Here is a 12,982-nt window from a genome sequence, read left to right on the forward strand (position 1 = left end):
ATTTTGAGCAAATCAATTGGAAGGCAAAACGACTTATTACTAAATTGTCGTATGGCTATATTATGGCAAAGTTATGTTAAAGCTGGACACGTTTTCCTCAGGAATAACGATGGACGTATATAAATGTAATCAATTTCAAGCAGCACCCACTGGACTTCTGTTAATGTGTGGTGGCGATTTAGTCCTCGCCCGTCCCCACTTCAAGTTTGTGCTTTTGTTTTGTTGTAGTTTGATCGTGACTGTTCTGGATCTCGCCTACTGGTTAGCTAGCTAACTAAATCCATCGATTATCTATAACGGTCTGTAACTATAAGTAGCTATCTTGCTGTACTTCTCTCTATGTTTCCAGCTTCCAAACTCCAATAAAAAGACACTTTTCGCAGCTAACTTCTTCATTTTTTTTTTCACTTGCACAATACTCTTTAATTGTTATTACTTTAGAATAGTACTCCATTGTATCCAATGAGTTCATTTATATGGGGAAAAACAGGCGTATTTCAGCACAGCTCAAAAAGAAGATGAAATGTATGGACTAATTTACAGGTTCTTGGCATATTTCGACCCAAGTTATTGTTTGCTATTTTAAATTGTGAATGAAACAAAAACACCTCAGCCAATATCTCATATTATCCACAAATCAATCCAATTCAACCATCTGAATGAATGTTAATGGTAAAAACAAAGCTGTAACTGAACATTCTTCTAACATCAGCTGAAGATACTGATGTAAGTACGTGTATACAAAGTGGTGAAAAACAGCCGATGGAGGAGAAAATCCCTATCATGCATTTCCTTTTTTACATATTGCTGTATAGTTAAAACCATCACATGGGCTGTCATAGATCTAAAAGCCACAGTTGAGACATCTGTGAGCTTTCCACTGAGCCAAGTCCTAGTGACAAGTCCTGAAACAGCTCAATTTGCTTTGAGCACTTTTTTTTTTCCCCGGGGGTGATGTCTTTCCCAAGAGCCTCCCGAGGGGCTGGACACGCATTGCATGTCTTGCAGTTTTTCTGGAAAACAAAAGGCCGCTGGCTGCATAAATCCTTGAGCCCGTGCAGGGGAAGGGGGAAAAAAAGGCAAGACAAGCAGACTTTAAACCACAATCCTGTTTGACATACAGTTTTGTGCTTTCTGCCCGTCTCCTTGTGCGGTGGATTCAATTACAGTACAATGATTTAATTCCGGCTCCTGCTTGAATTGGAATGTGTTTGGTTATGTAATTCAACCCCCAAATCTAATATACTTCAGCTACTAGGGAATTTCTTCCTACAAAAATGACTATACGTTTACACTTGAGAACCAATTCACAACTCCGTTATTTTATGCCCAAAACTACAGCTTCTTTGTCCACTGCTTTTTTTTTTTCCCCAATTTTTATATAATTACACTTTAATACTGTGCCCCAACTGTCAAGGACAACCAGTCATCTCACTAATGTGTGGACAAAAGACTCTGCCAGAAAACTGGAGGTCGAAGCACAAGGGGATTTATGGAAGTAGATGATCTTCAGAGTTTAATCCTTGAAACAACTTTGCGCTGTGTATAAAAAGGCTGTCGGCAAAATACTCCGGACAAACACAACAAAGCTTCTCGTGCTGTCCAGTAAAGGTTAAGAGACTTCTCTTCTAAGTGGTTTCGTCAGTGTGATTGGCCAGCTTACCAATGGAGCGTCGCTGGATTGCATCAAGAATTTTTATTGTCCCCCTGTGCAAAGGAGGTTATATTTTACCAGCTTTTGGAGGTTATGACTGAAGGGAGAGTTTCTACTTAACGGTTGCCCGGAGAGAGATCGGAACAACAACAACAAAGTGCATCAGCGGTCCTTTTTGTATCAACGTAACACGGAATCGATAACGTTTGGACTGCTAACAACTGCAATTGGGAATCTTTAGACATTTTTCACAAGTGCAATTTTTCAGTCAAAACTAAGGATGATTATGATCTGTTTTTTTTTTTTTGTTCATCTTTTCAAATTTCATGACAGATCGATTACTTGTGTCTTCATGCAAAGGAAGAAAAATGCAGTGCAGTTGGCTCTCTACTAGACAACAAGTCCAGTAACTGACGAATAATTTGGTGACATTGTTTCGTAGTTTTTTTGTTTGTCGTTTGAGCTGTCTAAAAGGCAGACATGATGCATCTGTATTAAGGATGAGGGATTTTAGGAAAAAAAATAGTGGTTTGTCTGACAGGTTTTTCGAGTTGCGATTTTGTTTTACAAATCAAATGTCTGTGCAGAAATTAAGAAAATATATGTATATGTGTTATGTATAATTATGTAACTGAATTTACTATTGACCTCAAGCTTTTCATCATGTAGCAGCATCCAGTAGCATGTTCCATTGTACAATTTTCAATTTTGCAAAATCACATTGTCCTCCCAAAACGATACAATGTTCTAAATTAGTGTTACCGCTTGATATTTCTTTTTATTTAAAAAATAAAAAAATAAAATCTCATTTACTTTGGTTTGGTTCAAAATTAGCTTTGGTTAAACCAACTAATCTATGCCTGATTAGATGAGTAGAATAGAAGAAGCTAATCTTGTGGAGGAAAGATAATAAACAATTGAGTTTTCATATTTTATTAATCCAGGGAATACCGTACAGTATTCGTTGCTACTCAATATTATACTCAAACTTTACACTCCTAGAGCCATATTTTCGGGCAAATAACTGTGAAAACGTAGAATTTTCTATACACAGACAGAGCGGGCACCGTTGTGGGTGTGAACACTTCTAAATTTTCCCTGGCCAATAAAAGCAGCTCCACTTATTCCCTTTAAAATCAGTGTGTGACTCGACCAAAGTCAACTTGCAGCTGAACCACAAGCCAAATGAAGAAAAGCAAACATGAATGTATGAGTTACATTAAAGTTAGCATGATTTGGTGAGCATAAAGTGGCGCATTTCAATTGCCTTTAAGTGACTTGCTCAGTCATGGTCTTGGAAAATAATGTACTGTACAGCGGAAAAACTGAAAAGCCCTCCACTCAGCTTTCCACTTTTTCCACCATGCATTAAGAGTTTTACAGGGGCCAGATGTTCCTCTCATTGTAAGTGAAATTTAATTGGCCCGAACTGCTTGGTCAGACATAATGACATGATGGAGGGCTCCATCATGCGTCCCCTCTTCATTGTCCTAATTGCAGCCGGCACAAAAAGATCGACGGCGCTAAACCCTCGGAGCCATAGAGCGCCTCTCGTCAATAAGTGGACATTTCCACCTGAGAGAGGTGCGCAAATTGCATCGCATTACCATATTGTGTCATATGCGCTGGGGTGCGCGTTGCATTGGCGCTCTTGGATGTTTTATCGCACTCAACATGTCAACACAATGTCACCTTGGGCACCAATGAACACATTCAATGAAGTGTCATAAAACAGAAAAAAAGCCGCCAACAAGAAGCTGATTGTTTCAGCCATTGAAAAAGGGACAATTGGAAAATGTATCATTTTTGTAGTAGCTTTTTTAAGCGACTTAATTAATATTTCATCCAAAAGGGATAAGTCTAGTTTCTAGGCATCGCTGTGTAGTATTTTCACTCGCTTACACTTTGAGCATGAGCCAGCTACTGCAGGTGAAATGTTTACTCTTAAGCTGACGCACACGCGATACACTTCACCACACATTTATTATTCATGGGCTTGGCTTTTCATTCCAGCCGGTGGTGGAGGCATGTCAGGAGCTCATGGTTTAGTGCGTTTGTGAGCGAGTGGGGGGCGTCAAAAGTTCAAATTTAAACATATTAGGAAGCCAAAAAAAAAAAAAAAACAACAAATCAAGGTATTATCTCTTGAAAATGCACAGCTGTAAACTTCAAAAAACATTATTCACATTATAAATCTGGGAAAATTTGAACACTAAAACAATGTTTGCAGCCCGGTCTAGGTTGTTATTTTATTTTATTTTATTTTATTTTTTTAAAAAACAACTCAATCTTTTTGGTTCGCCTGGTCAAAATCTCTCTTTTTTGGGTGTTTTGTGCAAAAAAAACAAAAAACAACAAAATAAAAAAAACAGAAAGTTGGGTCAAATTGATCCAAATTTTGGGTCAGGTTTTATTCTGTTTTTACAGTCAAGAATCTAAATTATATTCTATTTTGATAGTTATTCTACTTTCATCAATATTTCTTTGTAATGTCAATGGCATAAGTATGAATCTACATGTTTTTAAACAATGAAAAAACACTGAATTAGATGTCGTGTCAAACTTTTGACTGGTCCTATACAATTAAAACAATGTTAATATCCCCCAAACACTTTACATTTTCTTAAAGTTGGTAAATTCATCAACTTTTCTTTTGATGTACAGTATAGAATGATAATTAAACATAATCACCTCTTGATTAATTGTCTGCCTCGCGCTCCTTTACATTGTGCTTGTGTTGGCATTGTTGTGACTCAACCGTTTCTTCAGTTATTACCAGCTTGGCTTTTATTTAATTGCATTTTTATTTGAAGTCATAAGCTCGGCTAAACATCCCATCTGTGCTCCTTTCGAACTTCCCATTAATCATAGCTTCTTGCAAAGATAGCTGGAAGAGGAAAAAGTGGGAATTTTGTGTATGTGTGTGTTTGTTTTTGCTATATGGTGGTGCTCATATTCTGGGGTTTTATTGTTTTTGTAAGGGACCTCTTGTTATTGTGGGGCCATTTTCGTGGGACCCACTCATCCAGACTTCTTTTTTAGGGTGAAGTTTTAGGGTTCAGGTTAGAATTGGATGATGATGGTTAGAAGCTAGGAAACACAATATATCAGTTGGATGGCACCACTAAGCAAGCAAGACAAAAACGTGTGTGTGTTTGTTTTCGTGAGCAGATAGGGCTTTATGTCAACTGCCTATTGTGTTTGTTGAATGTTATGCATAGCATTATTTTTTTTCACCAGATTTCCTTCCTGAGGTTGGGAATCCGCAAAGGTATAAAGCCAACTAATTGCACAAACATTTTCTGAGAATGTTACATTAAATTTAGTTGAACTTAAGTCCAGAACAAAAATGTGCAAATTGATGACCAACTTTTCAGCCCTCATTAATTTAACTGGGCCAAAACATCTGACCCATCCTGGAGTTAACGGAGCCTAATTTGGTCACGTTTTACAGATGGATTTGAATGGAACAATCCAGCATATTATGCATGTGTTGAATTTCAGTACACAACAAAGACGTGCAAATTGGAGACCACCTTCAACTTTTCAACTCTCCCCATTCTAACTTTCAACCAGATTTACTGCGCAAAAACATTTGACCCATCCTTGAGTTAACGCAGCCCAATTTAGTCAAAATTTACAGATCGATAGAATCAAGCATTTTGTGCGAATGCGTGTTTTAAGTCTTCAATTAACAGAACATGCAAGTTTTTAGAAGAAATCAACTTGTGCGAGTGATCCATCCCTCTCCACCGAATGTATCCATTAATGTTACAGTTCAGGTTTTTTTTTCCCTGTAAGAACAGAAGTTAGGCGTACCACAGTGTGGCATATGTCATCTTAATTGGAGCGGGCATCTGCGGGGATCCGACAAAAGTGACATAAAACAATAAAGTGAGGGCAGTCATGCAAACTCAAATGATGAAATGTCTCCAGGCTTGATTATTTCCTGTGAGCCCACTGACATGACGATGGAACAATTCAATTCAACTCATTTTAAACCAAGCAATGAAACAATTAAATCGACTTTGCAGTGTGCTTGGACGTTTTATTAACCTATTCGCTGTGGTGGAAAGCAACACACGTCCAATAAATCAATAAGAAGCAAAAATGGCAAGATAATAGGACTTATTTCCAGATATTTCTCCATATCGTCAACTGCAGGCACATAATAACCTTGCTGGTCTCCTTTGACCTTTACGTCAATGCATCTCACTTCACCGCTGTCACTTTGTCATGGGTCTGATACACATCACATGACCAGAGGGTGGAGTATGTTTATAGGAGAGCATGTTTACAACTCTGCTTTCTAAAAGAGCCTCCATGAGAACATTCCATTTCTGTCACTTGGCTGTAAACTGGTGGCCAGTGCTGGCTACGCCTCCATTACTAGGACACTCAGAGGGACATGTTCTTGGGTGTTAGAGAAAGATCCCCCAAATATCTATCTATCTATCTATATATATATATATATATATATATATATATATATATATATATATATATATACTGTATATATTACTCTGAAATGGGTGAAAAAAGTTGGGTTGTATAGCCTAGGTTAGCGGGCGTCCTTTATTCGCAACAATAAATACAATAACCGTGGGCAGATGATATGATGGTTATGTTCTTTATCACTCACATCTAATAACAATCTTTATCAATATATAAATGATATGATTTACAGTATAATATGTAAAATGGGGAAAACCCCTGAAAAAATAATATTTTTGGTGCGTGTGTCATCAAGGGATACCCACGATGACACACACACCAAAAATATTATTTTTACAGGTTCCGTTTCCCAGTCCTCTGCTACCATTGACCTGAACCAGCAGGAAGTGCTCCTGTTTTGCCGCAAGTATATGTTAGTTGCGCTTAACCCTATTGTTATGCTCGAAACTATAACACCCCCATACACACACACACTTCCTTGGTTAGTGATACCAACTTCATATCTCACTCCTCATTCCGCATTCTCATTTCCTCTTGTCAGTGACCATCCCCGCTTATCAATCAGGCTCCATGACAATCTTTTTTTTTTTTCCTAATCTATGACATTTCCCATCTTCAACCCCCATACCCCAGCCGTCTTCTCTTTTCTATCGGAACCTTTTTCTCCCAGTGCCTCCAGCCAAAGCACCCTCTTCATTCCTTTGCTGGCATTTTTCTTCGCAATGCCATTCTGCTCCATCCCGCTGTATCAGATTCTGCCTGTCTTCCGTCCCTCGCCCCTACACGGGTTGAGCTGCATCTAATTTCTCTGAGGAGATGCTGTCACTTGACAGCACTCGGGGGATAAGTGGGCCCAACTCCTCTTTCTCCCCTCTTCTCCTCCTCGACCCTCTGGGCCCCCTCCCCGCTGTTCTTCGGCGGGATTATGTGATTCTTAATTCCTTTTCCGCTCTCACCTGAAGAGCTTGGCAGGGCATGAAATAGGGAGAGTGCTTCAATGCAAATACAAGTTTGGAGACTGGGGTGGAGAAGACATGGGAGGCAGGGGGTTGTATCGTATGTGCATGAACATTGCATCAGCCTGGTTCGAGGGGGTGGTCATGTCTCATAAAAATCTATCAAATGCTAAGTGAAAAACCGTGAAAAATTTCAGTTGAAGCAGTATTGTTTTTTCATCCATAGAGGCAGCGCTTCATCACTAAGTCACTGTATTTCACTTGTGACATTAATCTGTATCTTCCAGCAGCAAAAATTTAATCGTAACTAAAAGTAATTGTTCAAGGTCAAATCTGCATCACTTTTGTAAACATATACATCGATGTATCCTGAATGCTGTTTGGCCACATAGCCAGGAATGGTATTGCATTCAATGTCCTTCCTTGACAATAAACAGATTTTCATTTTCCAGTTATTAATCTTTACAAGGATGTTTGAAATACTAACATTTTTTCAGCTCTAAAAATCCTGCCCTATTGAATTTATTTAGCTGATTATTGCAATTATATTCTTTCTCATTGGTTGCTGACTTGTCAAGAATGGCTCAAGAGTGCCTCCGCTGGCTGCTGTCAATTAGTGCGCTCTGTTTTGACTCAATTGCTTCAGTATACACAATGACATTCTTAACAATTGATGATTTGGTACATAAGGGTTGTTTAATAAGTGCCATCATTGTCCACTGAGTGAAGGTGTGCAAAGATTGAAACGTTTAAAGATTGAGACTGTAAATTTGCCCTGTCAAATAATCTTTTATTTTGTTTTGTTTTTTTTTTGTAAAGAAAACTTTCTTGGTAAGTTCTTAACTATGTCATAGTTAAGAACTATGTCATAGTTGTCACTAAACTTCTACAATTAGCATTATTAAAAATAAATAACTGAATATGGAGAGGCAGACATAGAGAATAGAATCAAATGCAGAACAATAATTCAGGTAAACCTGAAACTAAAATTAAAAATGTTTTTTTAAAAAAAATCGATAAACTGCGCTCCATGAGGAAAATACAAATGATTGAAGCTATAGTGTGGCAGGCAGCAAGTGTCTCCCATGCACATGCACAAAAAGGCTACAGATTCAATAGCAACTAAATAAATAAGTGCTCAGGATCGATACTAATCCCCAGGTACTGATATGATACTTAAGTATTGATTATATCAATGCTTGGCTCAAGCTGCGTATCCCTACTCTACTGCTATACTAATGACAGCGATTTCAGTCAACATTAAACAATGTTATTCAACTCATGCAACACACTGTGCTACCTTTTGTTAATCTTCTCATAAATCAACCAGGCATGTGGAATTGTGTTCAAAAATTAGGAAAGGGTATGCATACACTCCATTCACCTGTAGCCATTGTGAATTGTTATAATGGAATGTAAGAGACAGCCAGAATTCCACAGGTAGCTTCATTTGCAATTCAGTTCATCCATTTTCTATGACACTTGTCCTCATTAGGTCGCAGCGGACATAAATAATGAATGATTTATTATTCTCCGTTAAAGTTTAGAGTTAAGTGATTATTCTCAATTGCAGGCATTGCACAAGAACGCGGAGAATAGGGACGCAAGTTAAAAAAAAAAAACTAATTTCGGAAAATGCTAGGACATTTAAAAAGAAAAACTTGATGAGACGCACAAACAAACAATGACAATATGACATGATCGCTCCTCACCTGATAAAGCCTCCTTGGAAAAAACAGAACGACAAGATATAAAGGATCCGGATGACCTGTGGGAGCATCCTCCGAATCGAAAATCTTCCTACCACCACGCTGAAGAATCAAAGTAAAATAATATCGCCAATCAGCAAATCCAGTGTGCGCACTGCGAGCGAGGGTCGCCAGGCATGGTCTTTTTCTTTCTTTTTTTTTTTTTTTTGCTTCCTTGTATCAACGCGTCTGAGAATGAGCGTTCCTTTTGGGGGGTGGGAGAAACTTCTTCCTCCTCCCACACGCACTCCGGGGGGACTGAACGCATTCAAGCCGACTCGGCGGGCAAGCAGGCGGTTGTCAAGTCACTCGCCGGCTCGGTGGTCCAAATGTGCGCTGGTGCTTGGTGCTGGTGACTACCGAGAGTTTATTTATTTATTTAAGTCAATACCCTATGGTCTGATGAGCCATCTTGAACATCAAAACACAGGGTATGGAGTGAAAGGGGGACCGGTTTTAGGGCGTTCTTGGGGGGAAATTGTTAATTACGAGGTGTGGCCACGTTATGGGCAGCACTGATACATGTGCAAATGTACTTCTAGATCATACATTTATTTGTATCTTGGTGCGAATACAAAATTTCTGAAATTACCTCGCCAACTTCGATTTCTCGTTTGAGCAAAAAAAAAAATAAAAAATACAAGTGATAGTGTTCTTGCAATCCTAATTTTTTTTTAAAAGTATAACAAAGGTAAAATCTGATCGCAACTAAGGTTTGATGCTTTTTGTTTACGAACATTTTGATTATTTTGGTGATCTTTTAGCCATATACCTGTATAAAAATGCATAATTTAGTTGTTCAAATGGAGTTGCCATAGAACATAAACTTATTGGTTAGGAGAGAGAGAGAGAGAGGTAGGTAGGTAGATAGGTAGAGATAGATAGATAGATAGATAGATAGATAGATAGATAGATAGATAGATAGATAGATAGATAGATAGATAGATAGATAGATAGATAGATAGATAGATAGATAGATAGATAGATAGATAGATAGATAGATAGTACTTCACTTGTACTGTATGTGACAGATGAAGTGTTTGCACCCACCTGTGAATTTTGGAGCATTTTCTTAAGGTTCATTCAAAATAAGGCATCTTTCTTTGACATAAATTAAAAATAGTTTATCGAATGATACAAAATGAGACCTGCCATGAATCAAAAACAAATCTGGGGGGTTGAGAACACTCATTTTCTACTGTATAGAAATACAAAGACCCAAAAGATGTCAGGAACGTGTGCTTCCTTAAGGTATTTCAGGAATTCTAAAATTAAACATAGCCTACAGGTTAATATTAAACCAATGTTATTTTATTCCTTTCTCCATCTGAGAATGGGCCTTTGTACTTACCTAATCAGTCAACTCTTGGTGAGCTATAAGTGGGAGCCATAAATAAGTAAACTGAAACAATATTTAACCAGCTACTTGCGAGAAATGAACAATGTTGTGACTCGAGTTAAAATGTTCTGCTTTATATTTGGCACACAAGCCCTTTTCTCGTAAACAAATGGAGGCTTTCAGACATGTCAGACAAGACAGGTCAGGATATAGATCAGTCAATGCACACTTTCAAAATCCATGAAATCCAATTGTGTGTATGTTGTAGATGAGCACTATACAGGATATCACTCACACACTAGGGCCATCAAATTGCTTCCGTGTCACTCATCCGTCTTTCCTCCGATGACTCCACCTAAGCTTAGGAAAGGAGATACTGTCACCTTTTTCTATTCATCTTGGCAAGACGCAGCGAATTATCCTTTAGCCAGCAACATTTGTCAGTCTTCTTCTTCCCAGAGCCCAGCTTGTTAAAATTGAATTAGATGATTCTCCTTAAATTCAGGTAGTGACATCCTCCCAAAAGTTCCTGGGCCCTCATTGAAAGTTATGATATGTCACAATCCAGCCCAGGTGTCTAATCATTAACAGAAGCGCCAACGTGGCATCCATCCTGCCAATGTAGCATCATGAAGCAGTTTTTAGATATTTATTCCAAGAACAATAAGAATTTGATTTTTATTCTATTATTTAGCAGGTGCCGAAATGTGAAAAGCCAGCTCAGTTGAGCGAGTGAGGATGGGAAGGAAGGAGGACACGAGGAAGCAAAACAGAGCGAGGGAATTAAAAAGGAGATGAGGTGTTGTGCTCCTGGCAGGTCGACGGCTGCAGCTGCTCGTCGACACTGATGACTCGTAGTGTCTTGTAGCTGTAATGCTGTTATGAGGTCTGACATTGGCTTGACATATGGTGCCCGCTCTATGATAGTTTATACACGTACATAGAAAAAACAGGAAAGGAGGAAAGGCATTTTGCACAAATCCTGTTGTCTCACTCTCGCTAAGTACTGCGTATGTCAAAAATAATAATTGATTACTACAAAGACCGCATGAATATGCAAGGGGTTTCAAGAACACAGTTAATCCATCAAGAAAGGTTGGTTGAAATGAGAATGTATTTTCTTAAAATGCAATCATTTATTTGTGATAATGGATTATTTGTCCAGATCCAAATTGTCCAAATCCACAGAATTCCTCAACAATAAACTGATTTTTTTAGTCATCTATAAAAATGATTACCGGTATATTAAAATTGGATTAAAATTACAATCTATTTTATAAATAAAATGTAATAGATCAGGGGTGTCAAACACATTTGAACCATGGGCCAAATTGTACTTCTAGTTTCTGACGTAGGGCCATTATGGCTGTCAAGTCAAATAAATTTGAAGTGTGATCGTCACACAATTACCTATTTTTGAAATCTGAGGAGAGTAAAAACTGTTCAAAAATGTTTGTTGTTACCTAATAAAACCTTTTGAAGTTGAAGAAAACTTGCACAGCTGATATTTTAGTTAGAAACTTGAGGTTATAATTAATTTCCACATAGAATGATGTGACGGGCTAAATTCGGACCCTAGGCCTTGAGTTTGATACCCACATGTTTATAGATTAATAATTCATTAATTTAAAACATTTTAAAAACATGATACATTGATCATTCAACAATGTAATTGACCGATTAGTCAATCAAATGTTCACATCATCACAGACATAGGTTTTCATGGTCACAATTCCTGTTTTCAAATAATAATTAAATAAACATTCAAAATTTATTAATCTCATCCTATGGACTTTAGATTAATGTGTTTACACAAATAAGCTAACAGTTGTTGCTTTTTCATCATGCCGTCAAAATAAGTAGTCAATCAACGTATCTATTAATGACCCTCAGGTGCTGTTTTATCTTGCCCTACCCTCAATGCCTCTAGCAAACTTAAACTCAAACCACTTCAGACTACAAACTCATAATTTACTGCACTTTCATTTAAGTGCATCGGGTTTATTGCAACACAGCACTTTCGATTTGGACTAAGCATCAAAATACACTAACCTGAAAAATACAGGTGGTGGAGAGGACAATGAAGACACACCCATGCAATTGTCAATCCCAATTCTTCTCTGAAGGGAGGGTGTGCGTTCCCTCTTTTTAAAAGAAGCCTGGGCAACATAACCTGATGCCTAAAGGTTCCGCTTCAAAGGTTCCTACCCCCACTATACACGAAAGGAAGTTACTGCCTTACTTTCCCGGGAAAAGAGACACATTAGTGCGATCCTGTGATTGAAATTAAGTACTATGTCATAGGTCCCTCACCAGTACTAATGAACAAAATATTCGTGCCATCCATCCATCGGTCCGCCCATCTATCTATCTATCTATCTATCTATCTATCTATCTATCTATCTATCTATCTATCTATCTATCTATCTATCTATCTATCTATCTATCTATCTATCTATCTATCTATCTATCTATCTATCTATCTATCATATACACACACACACACACACACACACACACACACACACACATACCCTGTTCCCTAGCTCTTGTTGACCTCCAGGTTGCTCTAATCTTTAATAATAACCAAACCAAGTTCCATTCATTCAATATGGAGGATTGCATTTAACATTTTTAGCCATGTGAAATGCTTCGAACCCATTCATGTTTTCTTCAGCCACATGGAAGCATTTTCATATCTAACAGCCTTTTCTGTAATTGACATTCATGCAATGTGGTCATGTTCTGGGAAGGTCAGGACTAGAAAATGCTAATGTTGCCATGGTGACAGCAGATCCCCCCACTACATCCAAATAATATCATGCATTTC

At 38.0% G+C, this 12,982-nt stretch overlaps 1 protein-coding gene across 2 annotated transcripts in view; it reads right to left on the bottom strand.

The window, feature by feature from the left end:
* Positions 1-9,125, bottom strand: part of glra4a (glycine receptor, alpha 4a) — a 45,764-nt gene extending 36,639 nt beyond the window's left edge. For both annotated transcript variants that reach the window (XM_088430861.1, XM_088430859.1), the window contains exon 1: positions 8,778-9,125. In XM_088430861.1, the coding sequence (XP_088286987.1) occupies positions 8,778-8,845 (68 nt within the window). In that variant the 5' untranslated portion in view covers positions 8,846-9,125. The remainder of the gene's footprint in view (positions 1-8,777) is intronic.
* Between the last annotated feature and the right edge of the window lie 3,857 nt (positions 9,126-12,982).

The sequence above is a fragment of the Hippichthys cyanospilos genome, chromosome 13, assembly GCF_059441005.1.
Source record: "Hippichthys cyanospilos isolate Australia breed blue-spotted pipefish chromosome 13, RoL_Hcya_1.0, whole genome shotgun sequence".
Lineage (NCBI taxonomy): Eukaryota > Metazoa > Chordata > Actinopteri > Syngnathiformes > Syngnathidae > Hippichthys > Hippichthys cyanospilos.